Source organism: Agelaius tricolor, unplaced genomic scaffold (genome assembly GCF_023055355.1).
Source record: "Agelaius tricolor isolate 1412-34295 unplaced genomic scaffold, bAgeTri1.0.p SCAF_65, whole genome shotgun sequence".
Taxonomy (NCBI): Eukaryota; Metazoa; Chordata; class Aves; order Passeriformes; family Icteridae; genus Agelaius; species Agelaius tricolor.
Genome location: NW_027269325.1, coordinates 965402 through 992825, shown reverse-complemented (window position 1 = coordinate 992825; position 27424 = coordinate 965402). Strand labels below are relative to the sequence as shown.

Sequence of the window (27424 nt, the reverse complement as noted above, 5' to 3'; positions counted from 1 at the left end):
TCTCTTTCTATCTCCTCACATGTTCTTTTGTCCTCCATTTTCTCCAGGCCAGGACCCAGCAGCCTAAACAAAGAGAAGAACTCTGAACATGCAGGTAGGTACCGGGCATGTCTGTCCTAGAATGACCACTGTAGTCTTGACTCAGAGGAGACATTTGGAAAGCTTGGTGAAAACCCATTCTTTTCAAAATTTCTTTAAATTCGCTTCAATTCCTTGATGGGCTCGGTGGACTCTCTGAGAGCCCAGTCACTGGGAGTGTTCTCTGGTGGCACAGTGAGAATTCCTCCACTTTGCAGGCTGGGATAGGTTCATTTCTTCCAAGTCTTTCCGGCCGTGTCCCTCTTCGCTGCTTCCCTCCAAGCCATTGCCTCCCATCCGGGCGAGCTCTCCTTCCTCTAACACAAGTGAAATGGACAGCATGGAGAAGGAGAACAAGAAAAATGGCACTGCCTATGATGAGGAGAGAGGAAGAAACCAGGAGCAGAGTTCAGAAGGAAAAAGTTCTAAGGTAAGGAGACCAAGCTAAGTCCTGTGTGGTAGATTTTCAGTTTATTTGCTGTAGGCAGATTTTGGAGACCTTTTCCTGTGCTGTGAGCCCAGGGAAGCAGCTGAGCCAAAGAAGAGCTCAGCTGGACACTGTGCTTCAGGCTGTCTCTGCAATGGGTGTGTAGTGGAGAGTTCACATCCTCAGCATGGATAAATAGCAGGGGAGGTCTTTGAATGGCTTCTGGGCTCTGCCGTGGTTCCTTGTGTGTCTTATGGCTGAGAAAACAGCAACAAGCAGTCAGAGCAGCTAAAGTTGTCCAATCTGGAGAAGCTGTCCTTCTAGACTGAGTAAACTATGGGTATCTGTGAACCATCTCTGTGTCTTGGTGGTGTTTTCTGCCAGCTGTGTCTGGTTAGGATGGAAAAAGGTGTTTGCTGGAACAGGCAGTCCTGCAAAGTCAGTTCCAGGTTGTCTCAGCTTTTGAGTTGCACAGCCACACCCTCTGTACAGTTGTGTCTGCTGCTATTTCTAGAGTTCATCAGCTTCTGGGCAGCTGTGTGCTCTGGCATGGCTTTGTGCAGAGGGAAGGGATGGGAGGTGGCCATGGGGAGAGCAGCCCCACGACTGCCTTTGGCAGCAGGGCCAGGACCTGCAGTTGTTTTGGGTTTGCCATGGGGTGCAGGAGGAGGCAGATGAGCAACAGCTTTGGTAGACAGAATGTGCAATCAAGGACTCTGGTAGTTGACTTCAGCCTTGCTGAGAAAGGGCCCAGTGTATCCCTGACAGGAACTGACCCTTTCAGTGCAGTTTGAACAGGTCCTGGTTTGGCTCTTTAGCTGGGCCAGAAATGATGGGATATGAAGGAAGGGTGTGCACCTGCCCCTGCTGCCTCCAGCCCCATTCCTGGCCATGGCATGGGGGCCCTGGAGCAACTGGGGCTGGCAGAGACCTTGCAGAGAGCAGCAGGGCAGGGAGCTCTGCTGAACTTCCTCAGTGCCAGGGAGGCTGAGATGATGGATGTGTGGGAGCTGGAGAGCAGCCAGCATCCCGAGAGCTCAGCAGCATCTGGGCTCAAAGGCTGCTGGGGAAGTGTAGGAGGGAAGGGCAGCGGCAGAAGAAATGAGGGGCTTGAGAAAAGCAGGTTTGGACATCCTGCAGAATGGCTTTGTGGGGACATGGCTGGAGATCAGCACTGGCTGTTTGGTGCCTCAGGGACAGCAAGAGAATATTGATCTAAAGCCATTCCCATGCCATCCACAAGGCCAGTGGAGGCAGTGGCACCCCAGGACATCTTGATGTCAAACACGTGGAAGCCAGCTGGGAATGCAGCCACACTTGGAGAAAACTGAGCACAAGGGGAGTGGTGGCAAATGTGGGACATGGTCTCTCCCTCACCACTTCCCTTTCCTAGGTCACCTTTCCCTGTCCTGGGCCAAGCTGGATGATCAGTTTGGCTTTTCCTGGCAGGTCCCAGTTAAATGCATGGCTAAATGTCTTGAGGCATGAATGGGGGCAAGGCTGGATGCTTGATCTGAGCACTGTGTTCTTCTCTTTCCAGGCTTCCTTGCTCTACTCCATTGGTGGGGATATGAAGAAGGGGTCACTGGGACTGCCTTTGATCCCCCCCATCCGCAGGGCAGTGAGTCCCCCTGTGGGCAGTGCTGCAGGGTCCCTGCCAAGCTCTGCCCAGCTGGAATTCCAGGAGCCCCAGGAGATGAGGTAAGCCAAGGTGTCTGTTACTCCAGTGTGCTGTTCACCTCACTCTTCCCTTCTTGTGTGGTTATTTTGCACAGCCATCTGTCTCCTGTATTTTGGAAAACCTCTGTGTATTCAACATTTACCCATCCATGATGATCATCCAGCACAATGGCAAACCCAACACCATATATACCCCAAGAGCAGAGGTGGTGGTGGGGAAGAGGAGGCAGGGCTTTAAAGCACCTCAGGATGGGTCCTCTGCTGGACTTGGCTATTGAATCCCTCTGTAATGGTTGTGGTGTCATTTGGGAACTGTACTGCATGGGATGGGGTCCTGCAGGTCTTTGAATGCTGTGATCCTTGACTGTCAAATTCTACAACCAGGTGAATATGCTTGGGCAAATATTGGCTACTGGAGAGGTGTCTGCAAATTCAGGTGCTGCTTCTGTAAACATCAGGTGTAACTTCACTGTGCCTGGGCCTCCACTGTGAAATGAGATCCCAGATGAATTTTGCAGTATAGATGTAAAATCTGACGTATAGTCCGATTGATGTCTAATATTTTGAGCTGGGTTTAAGATCAAAGAGGGAAAGGTGCTAGAGAAGAGGCATAGGACTGTACCTGATGGAAAAATATTGGCTTGGATCTGCAAGAGAAAATATAGCTATTACCCTTATCCAAGTGGTAACAATAAAGAGGGAGTCACAGAAGTATCATGCCAATTGAGAATCTTCGGTGGAGCTTTAAAGGTGTGAACTGAACATCCTTCCCTAGCAGCTGAGTTGGGAACAGCCTTTGTTTTCCTGAAAGAGCCAGCAGGTGTAATATCATTCTCAGGAGACAGCAGTGCTCTGACCACATGTAGCACGAGGCTGTCACCAGGGTAAGGTACGGGCAGGCCAAGTCAAGCTTTGGCAGCTGTACAAAAGTAGCTGCCCTCCTTACAGACTCGTGTCTCAGCTCAGCAGCTCTTGCTGCTTCAGAGAGGCTGTGGGAGCCACTTGGCCCCAAAAGGAGAGGCAGCAGAACTGGGGAGTTCTGATGCAAGTTGAACAATGACTGCTGTGTTTCAGCCAGAGTTTGGCCAGCTCTGTGTGACTCCAGCAATGACAAACTTAAGGACAATGAATCAGCTTTGCATCCTGTTGGGTTTATGTGTTGCATTTCCCCCTTCATCACAGTGACCGTGTTTCAAAGTTTTGCCTCCTCTTATGGTGAGCCCTTTCCCTCCCTTCTCTTTCTACCTCCTCACATGTTCTTTTGTTCTTCATTTTCTCAAGGCCAAGACCCAGCAGCAGAAGCAAAGAGAATTCTGAAGATGCAGGTAGGTACAGGGCATGTCTGTCCTAGAATGACCATTGTATTCTTGACTCAGAGGTGACATTTGGAAAGCTTGGTTAAAACCAATTCTTTTCAAAATTTCTTTAAATTCGTTTCAATTCCTTTTTGGGCTCAGTGGACTCTCTGAGAGCCCAGTCAGTGGGAGTGTTCTCTCGTGGCACAGTGAGAATTCCTCCAGTGTGAAGTGTTGAGTAGTACCTGGGGGCCCCTGAAATGCAGTGCTGGAATAGAATACCTTCCTCTCCATCCTGCACATTCTTTTTATCTCCCTGCAGCCTTTTTAGTGTCACAACTAGTAGGGGAAAAGAAGGCATTTAACATGAAATGAGAGATGTTCCCACTCCTTCCTCCTGCTTTTGAAGCAGAAAAGCTTTCCTTGGGGCAATTTCTGAGCTGAACCCTTTGACATCTGAAGGGGATTAATGGACATTACCTGGTTTTGCACTGGCAGAAATAGGGAAACCTCCTATGATAGAAAGTCCTTTAGAATTTTCCAGTGAAGGAGAAGGAGAAGAGGGCTTCCAAATGGATGCAGCCTAGGCAGGGTGTGAGTTTGTCATGCTGTGACAGCACAAGCCCAAAGCCACCTATGGCAGGTTCACAGGTACAAATCTCTTCCCTGGCTGTCTCTGCCTGTGTCAGTGTTGCAGGCTGAGGCTGGGGCAGGAGATGCCTTCTGCCTTGTCCCTGTCCCTGCCTTGCCTGATCCCTGACAAGTGGAATTGTGCCAGACAAAATGCAGTCTCTGCTGCATCTGGGTCAGGCAGTGCTTTCAAGCTGAAAGCCTCAATGACACTGTTGTTGTTCCTTAGGCATCTCTGGGTGTGTAAGGATAGGAGAGATGAGACTTGGAGAAATAATTCTGCTGATGCAGAACAAGGGATCAGATCCCCTGGTCCCTTTGGGGCTCAGGGTTAGTTCTGCCAAATCCTGGCTATGGCCCCTTTGGAATGACTCCTTACTTGCTGATGTGCATCTGGAATGCTTAATGCAGCCAGAGAATAGTCCTGCTCAGTAAGTAAGGTGACATTTTTGCTGGATCAATTCTGGACTAGAAATTCCCTATCTCATTAAACCTTACCTGTCTCACTTTTATTACTGACCCCAGCATTCTACAGGATGAAGGAATCCAGGTTTAAGACACTCATCCTGCTTGGCTGCCATAGGATTTTATTCTCTGTGCAGCCATGTAAAGAACTTGTTCTCTTAATTCTAACTGCTTTGTTGGAGAGTATTTCAAAATGACCTACCCTCTGCTATTTCCATTAGGAATATTTTGAATTGACAGTATTAGCCAAGATCAGAAATGTTTGGAGGCAGGTCATGTTTATGTTGGGTTTGGGTGTCTCTGCTGAAAAGACAGCAGGGAATAAACCCCTGGAACAAGTAAGTAGAGCAAAAGTGGAACTTTGTGAGATGAGCATTTTTTTCCCTACAAAGACAGGCTCCCAGAATACTGGGCACATCTAATGGAGAAAGCAAAGCTTCTTTTGCTTTCTAAAACATGGTGCCATTGTTTGTGTCCCAGCACTTCTTTTGTTGCAAAGAGTAATACAAAAACCCCAAAAATGCAAAACCAGACCTGGAATTGAGTGGGACCTACAGAAACAAAGGCCTTGGAAATTACTTTTGAAAACAATTACTTCCTTGCCAGGGTCAGATTCTAGAGAGCACTGTGAATTCCCAACTGTTTGGAAGGAAAGGGATCCTGTAGTAGTGGGGAGGCAACGGGCACCACATGAACTAGTAGAGCCCTTCTCTCTTGGCTTGCCAGCTCCATATTGTTCAGAGAAATGAAACTGATGCTAGTTTCATGAAAAATAAAAAACCAAGCAATCTTTTCAGTAACTAGGATACGCTTTGAATTCCTCACCCATTAGATGGGTTGATTGTAAAGGCATGAGTTCAATTAACTCACTTCTTCTCTTGCACCTGAATGTCAGCTTCTTCTGAGCCTACAGCAAACACGCAGAGGAAGAAGGGAAAGAGCTCTTGGTGCAAGACAGGAGCTGGGATGGCTCTGTTCCCAAGGAAACTGGCTGACCTGTTGGGCTTGGAGCCTCCTGTGCCGCAGCCCGGCCTTGGGAATGGAGGTCTGGGCTCCCGGGCGGCTCAGGGGCCTTGGCCCAGGAGCCCCGGCAGAGGCCGCGGAGCCGCGCTGGCCCCAGGGGCACTGCCAGGGAGGACAAGGGCAGAGGGGAGGGGGGAGCTGGGCTGCTTGCTGGCAGCAGGAAGGGTCTTGTGGCAGCGCAGAGAGGCTGTGCACATTGCCAGGGAACAGCTGTGCCCTGCATGTGCCCTGCAAGGAGCTGTGCTGCTGCCAGTGCCCCTGGAGCTGCAGGGCTGCTGAGCTGTGGGGCAGGCAGAGGAGCAGGAGGGTGCATGTGCAGCTGAGCCATTCCTGGAGAGCACAGGGCTCTGGGCTCCCTGCTGTCCCAGGGCAGCCCAGAGGCCAGGCTGTGCCTGTGCTAGCTCTGGGCAAGTGGCTCAGGGTTTTGCCCTGGCCTGCCTCAAGTGTCTGCCAGCAGGAGCATGCTTCCCTGTGCAGCTCTTTAGAAGTTTCCAGGAAATGTGTCCCATGAAATATGGAGCTTCAGATGCTTTAGATTGCATCTCCAACTCTGTTACATTTTGTGTGTCCCTTTTGCTGGCCTGACTGACAGCAGTGGTCCCAAGGAGGTTACCTTGGGATCTGTAGTTTCCCTGCCCACATCCCAAATGCTTTTCCCTTCCAAGGCCCTCCTTTCACATAGCTGCTATCTGTCTCCTTTTTTATTATTATGCTGACCATTCTGCAGGGGCCAAAAATCCTGATTTAAGACATTGCTTTTTTTCTACTGTGTTGCCACTTAATTTATCCTCTGTGAAGCTGTTGTATAGAATTGCAATTAGAAAATCAGCCTTTAGTCAGCCTGGCCCGAAAGTGGCCCAATCTCATACAGTTTAGAATGAAAATCCTTGGGGAAAATGAAATATCTAGTGTCAAAAACACAGTTCACATTTGGGTAACACTCCTGCACTCCTGCAATGCTCAGATTTTCTTTGAATGTCCTCTAAAATTTTCCGACAAAGAGAAGACAATGTTGATCTAAATGCATCCAGGTATTAGAACCTGGGGCTCCTTTCAGGAACAGGAAAGATGATGTTTACTACAATCAGCATGAATAAGGGCAGATAAGAATCTCTGTCCAGAGCAATCTCCATCTCTGCCCTTCTCTATCAGACACAGAGGCTCTCCAGCATGCAGGGGCTGAGGCCTTCACCATGCAGCAGGTTTCAGCCTGCTGGCCAACAGAGCCATGGCATGTCTGCTGCTAGTAGCCCCTCCCTTGGGAGAGGGTCTAGGCATTGTACCTTGCTGCTCTCCATCCCAATCTCTGTGTCTTGAGAGCTCTGCACTCTGGAACCTGTCTTGCCTCTTGCCCAGCATTGCGTTTTTGGGGGCTTGAAGTCTGCCAGAGGTTTACAGGAACCTTTGCTTCCATTCCCAGGCCTCCTACTGAGCCAGGCCAAGGAGACAGATCATCCCACCAGTCCTGGTCTAACGAGGGACAAAGAGCTGAGGGACGGCTTTGGAAAGGTAAGGGATAAGAACAGGGATGAGCAGACTTCCTTTCCTGTGGCTGTTTAGTGCTTGGCCCAAAATGTCACTGAAAATCATCATCTGCCACTCTTGGGGGATGGGGATTCCCTTGGGAATATATTGGACAGCTACAGAACCATTGCTTGGCTATTTCCAGTGGTGCCAAGGTCCCTGGTTTGGAGATGGTGCTAAGGTCATGTCAGAAGCATTCTTTATGTGCAAAGGCTGTTTTAGAGAAGTTCTGAATGGCAGAGCAAGCTACACATCAGTGACCGTGGGCAAAGCGCACCCTCGGAAGCAGAGAAGCAAAGATTCTAATGTTAGGTGTAAGCAAGGCTGCAAAAGAAAATGGGAGAGGTTGATTTTTCCTGGTCACCTTTGTGGCTGTATCTCACAGCCCTCTCATTCTCAAGTTTTCTGCTCATTGCCATCAGTATTTCTGCAATTTGTTTTCACATGACTCCTCCTTTTGGTCTCCTGGTCTCAGAGACCAAGTCCTTCAGAGCCCTTCAGAGCTGAGTTGTTCAGAAGCCAGGAAGTGAGAAACAGCTGCAATTCCTGGCCACGAGTGTTAAGCAACAGCTCATTAGCCCTCCTTGCTGGGTATTGCACATGGTTTTTATTCTCCTGCCATGGCCTGTAGGAACTGAACTGCCTGCTCACTGGCCATGTCAGCTCTTCCTCTGTCTTGGAGCACTCCTATGACTTTGATGCTTCAAGCAGGGCTTCCTGACATAGGTTGCAGTTGCAGCAGTGGAAGGTTGTGGCACTGAAGTGTTCCCCCTCACTGTGTGTAATTGCCAAGGTGAGGGCAGGAGACGTTCCTCTGAAACTATTGGAATGTGGCTGGAGCTGCATTGAAGCCTATGGCACTGTGTGGACTCTGTGCTCCTGATGAGATGTTGTGTGTGGTTTGTGTGTCTCTGCTTACAGTCTATGATGTATTTCCATTGCACCCAGATCCGTGCTGCTTTGTGCATGTTGGCTCAAAAGAACTTGGGGCGGAAGGACGCAGAGCTTTTGGAGAGAGAGATGAAGAAAAGGAGACAGAGGAAAACATCATTGCCACCTATTCCTGAGACAGTCAAGCCTGGGGATGCAGCTGAAGCAAGTAAGTGGTGGCTACACTTGTGGTGGTCCTTTTTGACCACTTGCTTGCCCGTTGCACAGTGTTGCAATCAGACTGGGGAGCTGTTCAGCTTGCATCTGAGTGGAAGCTTGCTTGGGATTGCATTCTGTTTCCCAAAGAAAAATAGAGAGGCATGAAGTGTCTTGCCCATGGCCTTACTGAGTCAGTAAGAGAATATCAGCTTGCCCCCTTGACCTCTAAAGTCTTTCAGAGTAGAAAATTCTGTCTTGCAAAGTACACTGGGGCTTCAGACTCTCTCCTGGAGAGCAGCCTCCAGGGAAGGGGAGTCCAAAAGAATGCTTTTCAACCAGGCTGCAACCTGGAAGAAACAAAATTCAGCTCCTTGTGATGAAAACACCAGAGATCCTTCTCCTGCCACTCCCTGCTGAGGAGCTGGCGCTGTAGAGCTGTGCTGAAGCCCCAGCCAGGGCTTCTGCTGTAGCCCCAGGAGGCAGCAGCGTTCCCGACTGAATCCCGGCTGAGGGGCTCTGCCTGCAGGGCTGTGAGCGCTGCCCGAGGGCGGCAGCGGGGCCCTGAGGAGGCAGCACTCAGCCCCAGGCCAGCACCCAAGGTTATCTGCACTTTGCTTTGGCAGCTGCCCCTGCCAGCCTCTGCAACAGGAGAACAAAGGCAAAGCAATGCTGGGTTTCCTTGTTTCTTAGGGGAAGCATCACTGCAGTTTGGCTAGAATAGGGTAGGTAGATTTAGATTAGATATTAGGGAGATTTTTTTTTTAATAATGAAGGGAATGAAAAGCTGGAAGGGTTTTCCCAAAGAAGCTGTTGTTGGTCCATCCTTGAAGGTGTTCAAGGCCAGCTTACATGGGGATCTGAGGAACCTGATCAGGATGAAGATGTCCCTGCTCACAGGGGTTGGACTAGATGGTGCTTAAAGGTGCCTTCCAATCCAAACTCGTCTAGGATTCTGTGATCATTGTCCCATGTTAGTGTTATACTTGGTATAAAGTGGCATTTCATTGTTATACTTGAAATTCTTTGGGATAACAAAGAGATGTTACCCAGCTCCATCAAGTTTTCTGTCCAGCACTCTCCCCTTACAAGCTCCTCTTTGGTCCCTGCAGCCTTTAGCCTACCACCTGTTGATGGCACAGCTTCTAGAGTGCAGAGAACACACCCTGGTGGTGCCTTGAAGAAGGAGGTCGTGAGGAAGCAGGACAATGTTCCCTTACTGCCCAATACACCCATCACCCATGGGGATGGCAGCTTCCCACACAGCTCCTCAGGTAAGCCTGCTCCATGGCAGCTTTTCCCACTCGGGTTTGTCCTTGCACAAGGAGCACAAACTGCCTCCTGCCTCAGCCAGCACTGCTGGGATCTTGGCTCCATAGTCTGTCCTGAGAGTGAACAGCAAATGTACTTTTGAGTTACTCCAGCTTGGAAGTACTGGAGCAGTTGGTTCTTAGAGATCCATTGGAAAGCTGAGCTGAATAAAGTCGTGGTAAAGGCCTGAGCTCTGGCTTTTGCCCATGCTGAGAGTCCAAACTACAGCACTGGTGCCAGGAGGCAGCTGGGACTGCAGGGATGAGCTGCAGGGCACTCTGCCAGGCTGTGCTCACTGTGCTCCTACGAGAACCACCACGATCAGTTGTTCACTCACCATCTGGGCCCTGTGCCTGTGCTGCTGTCCAGTTCTGCAGCCAGCTGTCCTGCTATCCAGCAAGGGCTGTCTCTGCAGGGCACTCAGTGGCTCGGTGCAGTCGTGCTGCTGCTGCTGCCAGAGGTGCCCGATGGCTCCTCGCTGCCGCCATCCCACAGCCTGCAGGGCCAGGAGGGAACAAGCAGTGCCTCCTGTGTCACCCAGCAAATACAGCACCCCTGTGCAGCAGATGGCAGCCAGCAGGGGCTGCCTGCTGCTCCCAGGCTGTTTGCTGCCTGCAGCAAATACCCAGCAGATAGTCCCTATGGCTCTGGTCTCTCCTTTGTGGGCAGCCTGCCTGTGCTGTGATCCCAAGTAGGGTGAGATAAGAAGAAGGGAGCTAGGAGTGATACTTGAATGCTCTTTTCTAGTGATGCTACTTCCATGTTCAGAATTGACCAGAACTAGCCTGGTGTGGCTCTCCATTCACAGGGAATCCAGATGTGTGTGTCTACATCACTGGTGTCAGTGGCTGGGGTACCTCAGTGACATCCAGATTAGCTCCCTTCTGAATATTTTTGATGTTATGGTTCCTCCGTACTTTGTGAGAACATGCAAGGTAGCACAAAAACCCTACAGAGTCCAGAGCAGTTCATCTAGATTCTGTGCAATATTTATACTCCATCATTTTAGACATCTCAAATGTTTTCATCTATGCATTAGAAAATGAGCTTCTGAGTGCATGACATGAAATTTTTGATTGACGGTGCTTTTGATGACAAATGGGTTTCATAAGGAATGCATTTCTCATCAGATTTTTTTCATACCTTGTAAATTGTTTTCCTTACCAAAAAATTCAATTAAGGCAATCCCAGGTCAACTGATTAACAAGAGAGTGCATCTGTCAACAGTGTGAATCTGTATTTGCATATTTTATCCTCAGAGTGAATTTGGAAGGCTTTTTTATCAACTGTCTAGTCTGGAAATTGCTTTTTTCCTCAAGAGAAAGATTAGAAACTGCTGTGTTTGCAAAGAGGTCCATTAGATGGGAAATCAATTTCACCTCAGCATCCTTGAAATACAGGCAGTGTGTACCTCTGAAAGAGGAAAGGTTCATGATGCTTGGAAAGAAGAAAATCCATAAAGAACTCCCTTCCCAATAGCAGGCTAAAATGTATGTGCACTCAGCTGCCTCTGTCTGGAATATTTGCAGTCAATGGGAACAGAGGCGCTGTCAGGTGGGAAGGGTCAGGTGTGGCTGTTCCCTGGCAGCTGCTCCGTGGGGATTGAGCCGGGCCCAGCAGGGCTGGGTTGTTCAGGCTGGGCTTGGTGCTGTCTCCAGGCAGCTGCAGGTCTCTCCTCAGGGAGTTGCAGAGGGCCCCTGTCCTCAGGGCTGGGGGCAATCAGGGCACTGAGACAAGAGGGGCCCCTGAGGGGTTCCCTCCTGGGCAGCCAGTGCTGCTGGTCAGCGCTGCCTCGCAGGGAGCAGGAGCTCTGCGGCCGCAGGAACTGCCGCTGGCTGTGGCACCTGTGGCACTTGGGAGCTGGTGCTGCGGGGGCAATTGTCAGCTTCAGCCCAGAGCTGGGCCCAGCTGGGGGAGGCTGGGAGCAAGCAAGGAGCCCCAGGAGCCAGACAGCAAGGGAAGCCTCTGAGCCAGTGCCAGTTTGTAGCACACGGAGCCCTGGCTGGGAGATGGGGCTGAGGCCGCTCCATGGCGGGGCCTTGCCCGGGGCTGCAGCGCCCATGGCCGACCCTCTCCTCACAGTGACCTCGCAGCCGGCCCCTGGTGCCAAGCGCCGAGAGGAGCCGCTCCGTGGGCATGGGCAGAAGGACAGAGCCTCTTCAGACCCACAGCAGTCCTTGCAGGAGGCAGTCTCCTTGCTGGGCAGCGATGACTGGTAAGAAAGGCCCCGTTCCCTCTGTGTCCCTCTCGGCGTTACGGTCGGTCAGAAGCGTGTCTTGCTCGTGCCTCAGAGCCCCGAGAGCCCAGAGGGCCAAAGGGCACTGGTGAAACCACTGCAGAGCAGGGAGAGGATGAAGATTGGGGAGCAGCCTTTTCTTGGCCTTGCTCTGCAGCAGTGCTGCAGCTGCAGCAGGTCTGTGCTGTTTCCTCGCTTTGCCTGCTGCTCCATGGAGCTGCAAAGGAAACCTTGAGGGAAGAGAGAAAGCTCTGGAAGGAGATGATTTGCTGGCTGAAGGCAGAAGCAGGATGGCAGAAGCTTTGAGTGTAGAGATTTGGGTGCCTCGGGCCACTGGCCCAGTGGGACTGAGTAAGATTCCTCTCTGCTCCCACTGCTGACAGCAGTGGCAGGTGACAGGGTCTCCCTGTGACCTCCTGCATGGGAGTCCCAGAAGCAGCTCCAGGGAGTTCCTCTTTCTGAGAAATGGACTGAGTTGTGCTTTCAAGTCCCTCAGCCTGCCATTACTCCTGAAGGGCTCATGGCAGAAGAGAAGGAAAAAGAAAGAAAATCCTCTAGAAATCTTGAACTTTGGAATTCAACTTTTTCCTTCTCACTGCTTCATATGGGCCTGAGATGTTTTGTCAATACTCCCAATGTGTCCCAAAACTATACACAAGCAGAAGGAGGCCCAGAGGTGATAACCCTACAAATGTTAGGTGATACTGGTTTTCTTTCTGATGTCTTTTTGATCACTCCCTGGTGGATGCTTCATTCACACTGGGTTAAGGACTCCATTCTCACTGGGATAAGCATGAAAAATCTGCCACGATGCATCTCCTTGTGCAGTCACCTTTGCTTTGCCCTTTCTCTTCTGCTTTCTCTTCCCCATTTTTCTTTGGTGCCCTCTGAGGTGCAGAGAGCTTCTGCAGGTGTGGGGGTCCGGATGACCCTCAGGGGTGCCCGTGGGATCGGTCACCAGCCCTGGGCTGCAGCCCTGATGCCTCACAGACCTTCCTGTGGCTGAGGGCCTGCACAAAGCAAGTGCTCAGAGACAGAGTTGTTTGCACCTTTTAAATAACCTGTGGCAGTTGTGGGGGTTGTTTTAGGTAGGGGGTTTTGGGAAAAGCCAGAGTTTCAACAGTTTTTGCCCAGGGGTGGAATCTCCTGGGACATCCTGCTGCTTTTTTGGGGAATGTGTGAGGTGGAGTGGAGGGGGTGACAGAGAGGCCGAGATTGTAGAGTGGAAACTCAGCTCCAGAGTGGCAGTGCAGACTCTCCCTGCTGAATGCCTGCTGGGGCTGACAAAGAAGGAAAATGCCCCAATAACAGCCCGGTGGCACTGTGTCTCAGGGACAGGTACAGGGAGGGGACAAGAAACAGCAGCATGGCCCGGTCTCACAGCTTCTAGGAAGCAGAGACAGAGGGGCCTCATGGGCCAGAGATTTCAGAAAGGCTGTCTTCTTAAATGGCCACTCTGAAACCCCTCTCTTTGCCTCTTGGGTTTGTGAATGCTTTTGACAGCCACAGCATCCTGGGGCAACGCATTCCACGATTTCATTAAATACTCCTTGAAAAGCTCCTCCCATTGTTCAACTGAGCTGCCAGCCTGGTCATTTCAGAGGCTGCTGCCTTGGTGGAGAGAAAAATCAATCTTCTGCCTTTCAGGGAGCTGAAGGAAAAGGGACTCTTCAGCATCCAACACCTGGCTGGGTCCCATTCAGAGGTCCTGCTTTGTAGACTTCGTGAGGTTTGCTTGGCACTTACCAGCGAGGTGAGAACATTGCTCTGAATTGTCCCCCCTACTTCATACACAGTGAGTAGAGTAGGGATGAGCTTGTTAATCTCCATGTGTGCTCAGGGTCTGCCTTCATTTCTGGTTTTAGACCTGAGATTTCCAATGTCTCTCAGCTATCTGCAGGATCTGTGGGCACATGCAGCTGTATTTACTGGCAGGTCGGGTATCTGACACTCATCTTTGAGTGTGGTGCCTTTATAATGCAATGTGCAAATGCAGAAACTGAGACACTAATGCTGTTATTTGCCAGAGTCCCAATCTCTGCCCAAGTTGTAATTCAACACTGCGAATGAGTCTGTAGAGCTGAGCCTGTGTTTTCTGTTTCCTGGCTGAGTGCTTCAACTGCTGGTGTTGCTTTTTTGCTTTTTTGAACAGGAGCACCTGACTCTTTTATCTTTATCACTTGTGCCTTTCTGATATGAAAGCAGCTCTTGCTTTGATTTTCTAGTAAAAGGGCCTAAAATCAAAGCTGTGGACATTTTAGAAGGGTTAAGTAGAACACTTAATGAAATTTTTATTTTAGGCCTGCAGTGAGCAGGTCTGAGGCCAGAAATTGGTGCCAGAGTAAGTGCCTTTCTGTGCTTGTGCTCTCCTGCTCTCCCTGTACTTGTATGTTCCTCTGGACACAGTGGGATGTGTTGTCATTTCCTGGGACTTCTGTTGAAGGCAACTGGTTTTCTTTCCAAGGTGATTCTTCTGTTTCCCCTCATGATTTCCCCAGGTGACCAACCTCCGTTCCAAGGTGTCCTACTCTGCCATTGTCACTCTGGGAGAGCTCTTTGTGACCTTGAAGAAGGACATGGACTCTGAGGTGGATGAGGTTGCTCGGGTCCTTCTCCAGATGGTGTCCAACTCCCCAGAATTTGTTCGGAAAGCAGCCAGTCAGACCCTGGGGATCATGGTGGAGAATGTGACTCCTGCACGAGCAATGACTGCTCTCATGGACATGGGAGTCAAGTAGGTTCTCCTTCTTTTAGTGATGTTCTTCACCTTCGTGTGCGTGGGAGGGAGAAGGGATGAGACAGAGAATGGGAATGGTGGGAGGGAAGGGTCCTGCATCCTGCATCTTCTGTGAACTTAGTGACTTGATTCTCCAACCACCCTCACTTCTTTCCTCTTGTCACCTATTTCTGCCCTCCTGCAGCCTATTAGTTCTCAGAATCACAGAACTGTAGAATATGGGGAGTTGGAAGGGGCCCATCAGGACCATTGAGTCCAGCTCCTGGCCTCGCCCAGAACAGCCCAAGGGTCACACCAAGTGCCTGGGATTGTTGTCCAAATGCTTCTTCACCCCTGTCAGGCTTGGTGCTGTGACCACTGCCCTGGGGAGCCTGTTCCAGTGCCCAACCACCCTCTGGGTGAAAAACCCTTTTTCCTGATACCCAAAGTAAAGCTCCTCTGACTCAGCTTCCTGCTGCTTCCTGGAGTTCTCCCAGCCTGTCAGATTTTCCTAGATGTGGTGATCAGTGGGGAAGTGAAAGTGCCTGCAAAGGCCAAGGATAGAGCCTTGTGCTTTAGTGGGAAGAGGGACAATTGCAATTGCAGCTGTGAGCAGTGTTTGGTATTTCACAGCACTAACCACAGAGGCCCTGGGAAAACCATGGCTCCTCATGATGCCATTAACTTGAGAAATGAGGAGGGTCCTTGCTGGGGCGTGGAGCACATGGGGGACAATCTGCTGGGTGTGGCCCAGCCTGCACAGCAGGTGCAGCTCCTGCCAAAGGAGCCTTGTATGACTGTCCTGGCCTTAGAGCTCTACTTTCTATTCAAACTGATGTTTCATGTTAGCCTTGAGATGATGAATCACTTTACAGGCACTTTCACAGGCTGACTGCCATGGGACAGTTGAAGCAAATGCTGCCTTAAATGTTGGTGCTGGGCCTGATAGTTCCCAAGAGACACTCTCTAGAACAGGACAACCTGGCTAAACTGCCTGCCACCCTTTCCTCAGCTTTGGAATAGGGTAAAAAATTCAGATGGATCCGTTGCCAAGCCCCACAGAAAAAACAGGCTGCATTGCTGGATATTCTGCAACTTCATGGCCCACAATGTGTTTTCCCTGCATTTGTTGTTTTCCAAAGGTCTGCAGATTTGGGGATAAATGGGTGGAAAGAGCCTCAATCCTGCTGCAGCTCTGTGTACTGGGTGCCCTCTGATGGGTCAGCATGAATTGTCCTTAATCTCTAAATTATTCATATGTCATCTATTTCTTGAATCTTTCTCCAAGTAAATACTGTGAAAGAAATTGAGGATCAGACAGTGCAGGGAGACTGAATTCCTCCCTCTTCCGTGCAGGCAGGCCTTGTGTGCAATGCTAACTTTGTGTTTACCTGAGGACAGAACCTTCTGCAGGTGTCTGAAGGTGCAGGGAGAGCCCAGGCTCCTTCCCCCAGCACGGGCAGGGAGCAGGCTCTGGCCAAGGCCTGTGCTGCTGCTGCTCCTGGTCCCTGTGGCCCAGGGTTTGCTCTCTCCTCCCCAGCAGCCGCCCCGCCCCGGTGCGGCAGTGTGCGGCCCAACTCCTCCTGTCCCTGATGCAGACAATTGGAGTCACCAAGCTCGCAGGCACAGCCTGGGCTGAGAGGCTGGCACACGTGGCAGGGAAGCTTGCTCAGGACTGTCACAAGGACACAAGGTAATGATCTTCATTTCACCTCCTAAAACAGGAAAACCCTTTTGTGTCTGGCTATAAAGGTGAAACCACACAAGAGTGGAAACTAAAGGGAATATGAAGTTACCTCATGGTGTGAATAAGGGTCACAGAATCATGGAATATGCTGAGTTGGAAGGGACCCATCAGGGTCATGGAGTCCATCCCCTGGCCATGTGCAGTGACCCCAAGAGTCACTCCATGTGCTTGAGAGCATTGTCCAAACACTTCCTGAGCTCTGTCAGCCTTGGTGCTGTGACCACTGCTCTGGGCTGCCTGGGCAAATGGCTGTATTGGGAAACCTGAGGTTGGCCAGCAAAAAGGAGCATTGCCAACTTTTTCCTGTGGCTTGAAGGATTCTTTACTGAGATCAAAAGAGCTCAGATCAGCCAGTCCAACAGTCTTGTTTGGCCTTAGGTGCACAACACAAAGCCAAAGAGTTGGCTAATGTTCATCACTGAAGGATCCCAAAAATCCATTTCTCATTAACTTCAGACTTTCCTAGAAATATTTCAGGGGTCTTTAGCCAACATATTCAGTCTTTCTAAACTTGTTCTGCAGATTTCTAGAATGCTGTTATCTGTGGCTCAGTGAGCTCCACATTTCTTCTTGAAGAAAACTGTGGTTTCCTAGTGGCAAAATCAACCCAAACGACCAAAATCTCCTTCCTTTGGTGATGAAATTCCCATGAATAGCTGCCAAGAACACCAGAGCAACTAGCTGCCCCTGTGCATACACATAGTATAGAATAATCAAGAGGATGCATGAGGTGTTTTGTCCTGGCTTCCCTGCCAGTTAAAGAAAGGCAAATTATTGTGCAATGGCAGCAAGACACTGCTAAGAGGCTCTGACAACAAAGCAGATGTGTTTTGCTTGTTCCCTGGGATCCTTTGATGCCACAGAAGCACACCCCCAGTTTCAGAGTGAAATGGTATTTTTCTGTTGCCCCACATTCTCCTCCTGCCTCTTGTGTTCAGCTGACAGCACTGTGCAGCGTCAAGTGAGGTAAATCTCCCTCTTTGATGAGTAGGTAATGCCTTCTCATGCAGGGATTGCACATGATGAGTTTAAGGTATCAGCCTCTTCTGTTAACACTCTTCCTGTGTTTGTTCACTTTTCTTTCATTTCCTTCCTGCCTTCCTTCCTTAGGCATTATGGACAGGAGATGGTGAAGATGTTGCTCACTCATCAACAATTTAAAATGCTTCTGGAACAATCTCTTTCCCCCCGTGACCTGGAAGATATTCTGACAAGAATTAAGAAGGAAGTAAGTGCTTGGCAGGAGAAATGTCTCCTTTGTGCAAGTATTGCCACTGCTAATATGAGATCAAACATACCCAATCTGTCTTTAGCTCATTCCTCTTCTGCTGAATCATTTTGCTCCTGGGAATGAGCTGTTGATGCTCAGCCTGTTCATCAGCAGGCCACAAAGGAACTGATATTATTAGGGACAAAGTGGGGTTTTGAATATTTTCAATATTGGTCACAAAGAGGGAAGGGAAAGAGGAGAAAATGGGTTTACATTTAAGAGTAACCCCCACCATGCTCTCCCTTCTCTGCCCCCTGTAAAGCAATTAAGTGAGAATTGTGCTTCTGAAGATAACAGAGTCTTTGCAAAGGACACTGGAAGTAGTAGCGCCAAGTAAATTTCCAAATTTACAAAAGATGTCCAAGTCAATCCTAGTTACTACAATGACTGTCTGTCTTTTGGGAATGCTGCCCTGCTGTCAAGCCCTGTGGAGCTGGAAGAAGCTTGGTGAATTCAGCAGCATCCAGTGGAAAATCCTTTGTTTGTTTGATGGGGGGGATTTTATTTTTTTTATCGACATTACAGAAGGGAGCCTGCCTTTGAGCAGGCACAGGGAGAGTGAGTGTTGAACCAAATCAACTTCCAACACAATGGGCCAACCCCCAAAGAGTCCAGTTTGTTCTGCTGCTTCCTTCACAAACACTCATTGCCTGCCACTTTGCATTATTCCCATTTATGCTCAAGACAAAGGAATTTGGGATTTTAGACTGCTGCTCAGTCTGGTAGCACCCATAACCTGCCTTGGGCTGTTGAAAACAAAGAGTTGGCATCACTCAATCTCTGCTCTGTTTCCATCTGTAAGTTCGGAAATGTTTCCCTAAGCCTTGGTAGCAGTGATCCTGGTTCTAACTTGTGTTTTCAACAGGGAATTTCCTGTTTTATATTCTAAAGATGGATGGGGTTTCTCTATGTCTTTGTAGGGCATGGCAAACCAGAAGGCTGAAGGCCCATCTGTCAAGGAGCCGGTGAAGGAGAGGAACGGTGGCTCAAAGAAGCCCCAGGCCACATTGTCTTCTAGCAAACGGTACTGAGCACTTTTGTCAGATGAGACAAAGCACATGACAAGCTTTACATGTCTCTTCCTCAGGAAAATCTTCCTGGAAGACATGACCAGTGCCACAGATTGTTTCCTTTCCCTACAAATGCTCTAGGATAAAAAACGTCGACTTCTGCATTGTGCTGAACACAACTTCTCTGGAGGGGTTTCCACAAAAATGGAGAGACAAAAAGACACCCATTGGTTGCAGCTCAGACGATGCAGTGCAGTGGCAAGGGCAGTGTTGTGGAGGCTGGGAGAGGGCCAAGTTTCTGCTGCCTGACTTGGGACAAGTAAATTCAACCAGGGCTTTTTTTCCGTCTGAGTGGAGTCTTTTTCAGATGGGTGTTTTGATGAGAAATCTCAATCTAGAAGCAAGATGCCATTCCACAAAGATGCAGTTCTCATCCATGAGGTTTGGCCTGGCTGAATCATGGTTTTCTTACCCTCAAACAGTACCAAGTTTGAGCAGTAAGGAGCAAGGCAATTTCTGAACAACTTCAGTCAACAGGTGTCTGAATGTGGACTTTTTGTCTTGATATTCCTGTCCTTCATGTAACGTGCTTGATGGACAGCATGTTTGGTTTATTTCCCCCTGTGCTGCAATCAGCATTTAAGACAGGAATTTGCTCCTTGCTGTCTCTTCATGCCACTGGCAGAGCTACTTGTACCTGTTCTCCTCTGATAGCAGAGGGGATTTCTTTAGCTCTGTCCTGCTCAGCAGAGGCAGGAAAGTGACCACATGCCTCAGTAGCACAGCTAGCATCTTCCTGTGCTCATGGAAGAGACAGGTTGATCAGGAGAATTGTTCCCAGTGGGGTTGTTAAGCTGTGCATCTAGTCTCTAGGGAAGCAAATGAATTGTGAGTGTAGTTCTGGCATGTCAGGCTTCTGTTTTTATCTCTGTTACTGATTTTCTGAATCCTTCAAATATGGCCCTGTTTATCTGTTCAGATGCATCTGAGCTACTTTTCCAGATTGTCATGCCTGGTTGTAGAGACACTTCTCCAGAGTGATGAGTTTCCTTATTGTAAGACACACACGTCCCATATGAGGAGGCATTTAAACCTGGAAGTAGTGTCTCTCTTTCTCCACAAAGCAATGTGACCTGTGTGCCCTGGCAGCCATCTGAAGATAGATCAGATGCATCTCATCCTTGGTTTTCCTGAGTGAGCAGTGCTGAGAATGTCACTTGCAGATTGTCTGCCATAATGATTGTCATGAGGTCCATGTTGTTCTTCAGAGCCTGATGATTTTCCAGCTTGAAATCACATAATTGGGAAAGCTGCTCAAGATGTTTTGCTTACAATTAACTGAAGGTATTGTCTGTGGCTGCAGCTCTCTCCATAGAGAGCAGCAGGCACAACTTTCCCAGGCATTGTCCTGGGGAAGGCTGTGAGAAGATCAGAGAAAAGAATGAGAAACAATTCTTATCTGCACTTGCTGCACCTCTTGTTGTGAACATGTGGAATGTGTTATGGAGATTTGTTTACCAAAGGGTAATTTCTTAATTGGCCACTGGTGATGGTGTTTTGGATTCAATTGACCAACCTGGTTTGTCTGCATCTGACTGTCTGTAAGGGTGATGAGTTTCAGTATAGTATAGTATAGTATAGTATAGTATAGTATAGTATAGTATAGTATAGTATAGTATAGTATAGTATAGTATAGTACAGTATAATAAAGTGATTGATCAGCCTCAGCCTTCTGGAATCATGGAGGCAATGCTAATTATTTCCTCGACAGGGATGCCATGCTATGATAATGATCACCACCAGGTCCTCATTTGGTTTTATTTTCCAGGGTGAAATCTCCCTCTTATGGGCACCTCCTACACCGTGCAAAAGCCCAGGTCACGTCACCTCCAGCTGTGGAAGAAACGGAGCTGCTCCAGAAGCTTTACCATCTCCTGGAAGCCAAGGGGTTTCAGACAAGGATGGAAGGAGTGGAACTCCTCCAAGACCTGTGCAGAACAAACCCCCAGCTCATCTCCACTAACATTGTCCAAGTATGTAGGGTATCTTCACTGCTCCTTTCCTTTAGCTCCTTTCCTAAGCCTGTAGCAGCAAAGTTAATTCAGTGTGTCTTGGCACTCTGTCCTGGCTGTTTGGGACATGCTGGTCCCTCTTACCCAGACAAATGTAATTCAGATCCAGGCTTCAGGACAAGTTATTTCAGTCCAGCTGTATTTGTCTGGCAGGTGCCTATTGATGCTGTTCATCAGATGATGGCAGAATTTTCTGCTATTGTAACTGCTGCTCTCTCCTGCTCTCAGTTGGGTGAAGTGAAGGGAATCCAGCCCCTGAAAACAAGGCAATTGTTCTCTAGACCAAAAATGGATTTGCATAGGGAAGAGAGGTATCAGGCTTGGTTGGTTTAAACCCAGTTGTTTTTTTTTTAAAGAATACTTCTATATACTCCATCTTGTCCTACACAGGACCAGCTCTGGCTTCTCATTTCCATCCTTGTTCTTAGTCCTCTTGGTAAAGACAGTGCTCACCCTTCTTGGGGGTCTTTTTTACTCTTTGGAAAAGGAGGAAAACAGCAAAGGACTCATCTCTGCCTTCTCCTCCCAGTAGCTGCTTTTTCCCTTTTTCCAGGAAAAGGTGCCTGACAATGAGGCTGTCAAGGGACTGAGCCTGCTCTAATGAGAGCTGTACAGCACATGACATTTCAGAAGTCCACCTGTTACTTAGAGAAAGAGTCTGGATGCTGGAAGAGTTGATCAGAGCCCTGCTCTTCTCCAGACACAGGCTCTGAGACAAACAAAAGAAAACTCAGACCTCCTCCAGCCATAGTTTTGGCAAAATCATAACTGCCCTCAGTACTTGAGGCAACTGTATAGAAAGCCGGGCATTGTAAACATCTGCTTCCATTCAAAGCAAAGGTACTCTTTAGCATTAATCAATGGAATTGATTTAATGATTTAGAGATGGAGAGAAATGCCATAGGAACTATTCTGTCCCCAGCCAAACCTCCTAAAAACAGAAGAAAATCTTTCAACCAGCATGAGGTTGTGCCACCATTCCAGTGAGTGGCCCACAGGAAAACAGTGCAATTGTGCAAGCGAGTGCTGGCCTGAGAGAAAGGATCACTTTCATCTTTGACATTGCTGACTGCTACAGCCACTCTTCAAACAAGGACATTTGAATCCAGCTTTCACGTTGCTTGTTCTCTTCACAGATTTTTGATTATTTTGTCCTGAGAATATCTGACAGCCACAAGAAAGTGAAGCAGAGGGCGCTGGACGTGCTGGCTGAAATCACAGGAGCCCTGAAAGATGCCCTGAACCCGGTGATCATTGGTTTGGTGGAAGGAATAACAAAGAACCTGAATTCAAAGGATGCCAGGGTTCGTGGGGCAGCTGTGAAAGCACTGGAAGAATCCATTGCTCATTTGGGTAAGGCTGAGCCCTGGCAGGGACTCTCCTCAACTTTGTCTCTCCTGCACAAGAGAGCGCTGAGTGCCTTGACAGCTGCTCTTGTCTGTGGAACACTGCAGCTGACACCCACCAGAAGCTGTGCAGCTGCAGTCCTTATGCACCATCCCCAACAGGCTGGAATGTGATCAGCATTTCCCAACAGTCCCAGGAGCCCTTGGCTCTGTGCTGCTTGTCTGAAGAGCAAGTCCTGGGCTACAGCTTTGCTGCAGTTCAGAGGCAAAGGGGGTTTGGAGTTTGCTTAGGCCCCGTCTGACTTCCCAAATGAACAGCTTTGCTGTTGGCATGAAGGGACACTGACCCATCAGAGCTTCTGCAGAGCAGCCACCTGCAAGGCTCTACATTAGAGGCATCAGCTGCCTATTTTCCACTTTTCTTCTTTGTCTTCTATTTTCAAAGGGGAACTGATGATTCACCAAGTTCATTTCTTTAGAACAAATGGGTATAAACCCAGCTGTCAATGATGCCTTGTTCCACATGTTGTTTTGCATGGGGCAAGATGGCCACAGCAATTAACTACATAGGCAAGGGCTGCTCTAAATTCCTCTGCCACACAGATTTATGTCAGCTCTGAGAATGCTGCACTGGGGAAATATGCCTGGAAAAAGGAGTGTTGAAGAGGCAGGTCTTCAAGGGGAGTTTCCACTTTCTCCTCCCCAGTTGCTCTGTGAACTCAGGAACTGCCTGACTCAGTGCCTTTCTGCGACCCAAGTATGGGCTTCTTCCTTTTTGCTCTGGGATGCAAAACCTTTTCACTGCTTCCATGTGACTGAACTCTTGAGGTCCCTGATGTGAGATGTTTTAACACAGCTCCTGCTACAGCAGAGAAGTTTGCATTTACAAATGTGAAAGGAGAGCTTTTCTTTTGGAATTTAAAACCCTGCCAAGGAGGCTGGAAGGAATGAAGAAAAGGTTTCAAAACCCAGCAGAAATGTACTTGATTTTATAAAATGGGATTGTCCCTGCCCTTTCCCTCCCCACTGTCCTTTCTCCTATGACCTGAGAAAAGTGAGCAGAACCATGTGTTTGCCTTGTAGATCAAGTGTCACTGCTGAAAGAGTTCAGCTACCAATGGAATCACCTGAGTGGCCAAGCTCTGCTGGATGTCACCGAGCGTATCACAGGTATGGCCTCCCCTTCTAAGGCAAGAGCTCTGCCCAGGGAGTATTGACAGGGAATGCCTGTGAACAGACAGCAGAGCAGCTCCTCCACATCAGGAGGTGCTGAGCTTGTCCCTGCTGCCCAATAGCCCAGGCAGGTGGATTTGGCAGGTTTGCCCTGGCTGCTGCAGAGCTGGGCAGCATCTGAGATGGGGGCAGCGCTCGGCCTCGGGGCTGAGCTCTCACTGGGGCATCTCAGAACCACCTCCAGCAAAGGGAGGGGCTACAAATACCCCAGCTGGCTCCTCTCTGGGAAGCTCAGGGGCATCTGTGATCTTTGAGGGGAAATGGTGGCAAATGCTCTTTCAGGGCATCAGTTTGTTTTGTCCTCACGGAATTCTTGTTTTTCTCTTGGAAAGTTTTGAGGCTGAACCGTGCAGAGCCTGGGGGTCACAGCTTAGGTCAAAACTCAACAGAGGCATCAGAGGCACAGGTTTAGTGCAAGGCAGCCTCTGGGGCACAGGGACAGAAGCAGAGGGCTGAGGCTCCCTGCCTGTGCTGTCCAAGTGGCCTTGGACTGAGCCTTTCAGGGTGTGCAAACAGTGTCTGCCTGTGCCAGCGCTGTCCAAAATGCCACAAATGCAGCTGATAATTGATTCCTCAGAGGAGTTTGCTATGTCAGCAATAGCTAAGGAATGGAAAAAGGATAATCTCAATATATAGAAGAGAAGACAATTGATAGCCTTGCTTTACCTGGGGCTAAATCCACTGCTAATGATGCCAGCATCTTTGAATGCAAGGTTTAATACACTTTGTGTCTTCATTAGGAATCTCAAAAGGGCATGTTCAGCAATTGAGAATGTCAAAGGCCCTTTAAAGAGCATTTGAATAAAGTAGATCTCCAGCAATAGGGAATTTAGTTTAGCAGTTCTTTTGATCTCTTTTTCAAATAAAGGAATTAACCATAAATTAGGAGTACTTTAGAAAGAGCAGATGTTCTCTCTGAGATTTAGTAGGAACAGACAGCTGTTCCTCATGTTCAGTAGTCACCAATGTCTTTAATTGCATTTAAACTCAAATGAATTCCCACTTTAAAATGGGTACCATAACCCTTTCCTGCTTAGCAGAATTGGTTTTGGGTACTTGCAGGAGCTCTTTCAATGTTGATGACTGCTGGTGGATTAACAGCATCGAGAAAATGAAGTCTCTTCCACCACAGAATATTAAATGGCTGCTAGATAACATTTTGTCTGATCAGAAAATAAGAATGGTCTCCAGAGCATTTCAGGTTTTGATCTCTCAGCCAAATCTGCCATGCAAGAAGCCTGTTGGTAGTAACTTTTTGTCTGTGTTTGATACAGTTCAGTTCAGAAAATGGGCAGAGAGATTTCAGAGACAATATGAGAAAACACTTGTGTTTTGGTTACATTTCAGTCCCCTGTGTAGCATTTTTCTCTCTCTGTGCCCCTATTCCAGTGGACATTATAAGAAAAAATGCCATTAACGTTGGGAGGGGAAGTGGCATTAAAATGTGGAGATGCCCAAATGCCACAGCAATGGGGTCTGGGTAATTCTCTAAGACACCCTGAGGTTTGAAACAGCTCTTTGTAGGAAGCCCCAAAAGCATTCTGCCAAAGACACCAGCTGGTCCCTGATGTTTCTCATCCAGCTGTCAGGCAGCAGCCATCTCTGGTGGGCTGGAGTTTTGAGGTGTGTTCTAATCCTGCCCTTTGCTGTGTGCCACTGAGCCAAGGGAAGAGCCAGATTAGGCATTTGGCACTTGACATCAAAGGTACAAAAATGGAATCATCCCTTTTATTAGAAATCTCTCAATTTCCTTTCTGTGGTGCAGTTCCAAATCTTCAGGGTGGGGTTTAGACAACTTCTTAATGGAAATAGATGGCAGTTGGACATTTCATTCATTGTTCATGCAGAAAGAGATTGTGAAATAATTTAGTAAAGGTGCAAAGTCTGCCACAGGGACAAGGCTCTGGTTGGAGCAATTAGTCCTGAGGGGTTGGTGGTTCTGTTTCCAGGATGATCAGCTGCTTTGCCCGTTTCTGGATCAAGGGGCTCTGTGTGCCGTTTTGCTGACCTTGGCCAGAGAGGCTTGCCAGAAGCAAAAGCAGAGGTAGATGCTTGTTTGCACTGAGGTTGTGGCTAAGGAGCTGTGTCTCTGTCCCGGCAGTGCTTGTGCAGTGGGTCCATGCCAGGAGCCCTGCAGTCATCCAGCGCGACGCCCTGCCCGTGCTCTGGTCCTTCCTGGAGAACAAGGCGCTGCCCGTGCGGAGCGCCAATGTCCGCACCGTGGCCACCAAGCTCGCCTCTGCCCTCTACAAGGTGATGGGCACCCAGCTGAAGAAATGTGCTGCCAGCAAGCCTGCACACGTGCGGGAAAACCTCTCCAAAATGCTGGGCTGGTGAGGGCGAGATGTTCTCCAGAAAGCTGAGGAAGCGCTGAGTTGGACACCTCTGGATTTGCCTTTTTAGCTGTGCCAAAAATGACCAAATCCAAAGGAAGGGTTTGCATCTGCCCCCGCTCTCTCCATTGCCCTTCCTGGTCATGGCATGGGGGGCCTGGAGCAGCTCCAGATGGAGGACAAGGTGAAGGGAACCATGGCTCAGCCTCATGCAGAGGTGAGGGGGGAGCTGGGCCAGTCTCTGTTGGGAGGAAGGGTCTTGTGGCAGTGCAGAGAGGCTGTGCACATTGCCAGGGAACAGCTGTGCCCTGCATGTGCCCCTGCAAGGAGCTGTGCTGCTGCCAGTGCCCCTGGAGCTTTAGGGCTGCTGAGCTGTGGGGCAGGCAGAGGAGCAGGAGGGTGCATGTGCAGCTGAGCCATTCCTGGAGAGCACAGGGCTCTGGGCTCCCTGCTGTCCCAGGGCAGCCCAGAGGCCAGGCTGTGCCTGTGCTAGCTCTGGGCAAGTGGCTCAGGGTTTTGCCCTGGCCTGCCTCAAGTGTCTGCCAGCAGGAGCATGTTTCCCTGTGCAGCTGTTTAGACATTTCCAGGAAATGTGTCCCATGAAATATGGAGCTTCAGCTGCTTTAGGTTTGCATGGTGGCCTCTGTTAAACTTTGTGTCTCCATTTTGCAGATCTGGCTGGTTACAGTCTTACCGAGAAGTTTTCTCGGGACACTTCCGATGTTCCCTCACCCACAAAGTCCTCTCCTCCCGTCCAGAAGAGCTCTCTTTCCTCCAAGCTGAGGAAGAAGCTGCCACCTGTATGAAGAGTGTTTGAAGAATAGGATTGATGCCTTAGGCTTCGTAGTTAAAGCTGTACATATGTTCTGATCTTTAGATGTAGTTTTGAATTAATGTGTTTTGATTCTGTCTTTAAAATTTGATGACATATTTTTAATTGTATATATTTTCTTTTGATGATGAAAAAAGAGTAAATAAATAAATAAATTAAATTTAAATAAACCAAAAGGCGTATGTGAGACCAGGATCTGCTAGCCTAGAGATTATGGGAGTGCAGCTCACTCAATGTGCCAGTGTCTCACCACATCCTTTCCTCATTGGGCCTCTCCTCTTCCTCTTTGGCCATGTTTTCTTTGTGTCATTTGTGCTGCTCTTTGTTACTTGGCATTACAACAGGGTCACCTGTTGACCTGTTTGGGGGACAATGGATCCAAAAGATCCTGTCTAGTCAAAGGTTTTCTACCTAGGTGTGTTCTGCGCTCACCAAAGGCCTGAGCAAAGAAACCAAGAGAAGTGTGCCCAAATCCCAAAGCTTTGCTACTTTGCAATCTCCCACAGATCTGGCTCACAGGTGTCTTCAATCACAATTCCATAGGTAAGAAGAGGTCATGTCTTTCCCTGGGAAATGATGCATGGCTTTGGCAGAGTCACCTGTGTGTATATTTACCCAGGACAGCAGTCCAGCTGTGTTGTTTGCACCTTGTTTGCAGAAGGATGAGTGCCCTGGGAGGCCAATAACAAGTGCCAAGGGTTCCTCCAATCTGTACTGCAGCCTGGGTGCCATTCAGCCCAGAGCCTGGGGATCATTTGTTCCCATGGACCAATGCTTGCCAGTGTAATGAATTCCTGCACAGCTGGAGGAAGCAATTCTGGATTCAGCTCCAGCTCTTGGTGGGCTGCATGGTCATTGACAATGCTGCCCTCCCAGAAATGATTCTGCAGTTTCCTTTCATAATCATTTGAAGCTTTTAAACTTCACATTTCAATGTGCTTTGCCTTAGGGAAAAACACTTCTGGGCCCAGTGCAAACTGTAACCTTTTGACAGCAAAGTCCTCATGGTTGCCAGCTTCTGATGTCACACAATGTCACCTGGCTGCATGTGTTTGCTTTGCTCTGGGTCTAGTCCTGGCCTAGTAAAGCCCAGGCAGGGTGGAATGTTGC

General features: G+C 48.9%; 2 protein-coding genes across 2 annotated transcripts in view; one reads left to right on the top strand and one right to left on the bottom strand.

The window, feature by feature from the left end:
- The window catches only part of LOC139605362 (zinc finger protein 551-like), a 484882-nt gene that overhangs the window by 91156 nt on the left and 366302 nt on the right, over nucleotides 1–27424 (bottom strand). The gene's annotated exons all lie outside the window — the stretch shown is intronic.
- Nucleotides 419–25486, top strand: LOC139605359 (TOG array regulator of axonemal microtubules protein 2-like). The gene is made up of 16 exons (XM_071456697.1): nucleotides 419–508; nucleotides 2046–2206; nucleotides 3467–3510; nucleotides 7019–7107; nucleotides 8044–8221; nucleotides 9321–9482; nucleotides 11602–11734; nucleotides 13403–13508; nucleotides 14254–14489; nucleotides 16012–16164; nucleotides 17329–17446; nucleotides 18409–18512; nucleotides 20327–20531; nucleotides 21707–21923; nucleotides 23000–23086; nucleotides 25251–25486. Exons 1-16 carry the CDS (start codon nucleotides 419–421, stop codon nucleotides 25484–25486), a joined length of 2319 nt encoding a protein of 772 aa, XP_071312798.1.

Coding starts and splice junctions, on each gene's coding strand:
- LOC139605359 (XM_071456697.1), top strand. CDS start 419: ATGGAGAAGGAGAACAAGAAAAATGGCACTGCCTATGATGAGGAGAGA. Junction 14,490..16,011: donor CTCATGGACATGGGAGTCAA/GTAGGTTCTCCT, acceptor TCTCCTCCCCAG/CAGCCGCCCCGCCCCGGTGC. Junction 16,165..17,328: donor GACTGTCACAAGGACACAAG/GTAATGATCTTC, acceptor TTCCTTCCTTAG/GCATTATGGACAGGAGATGG.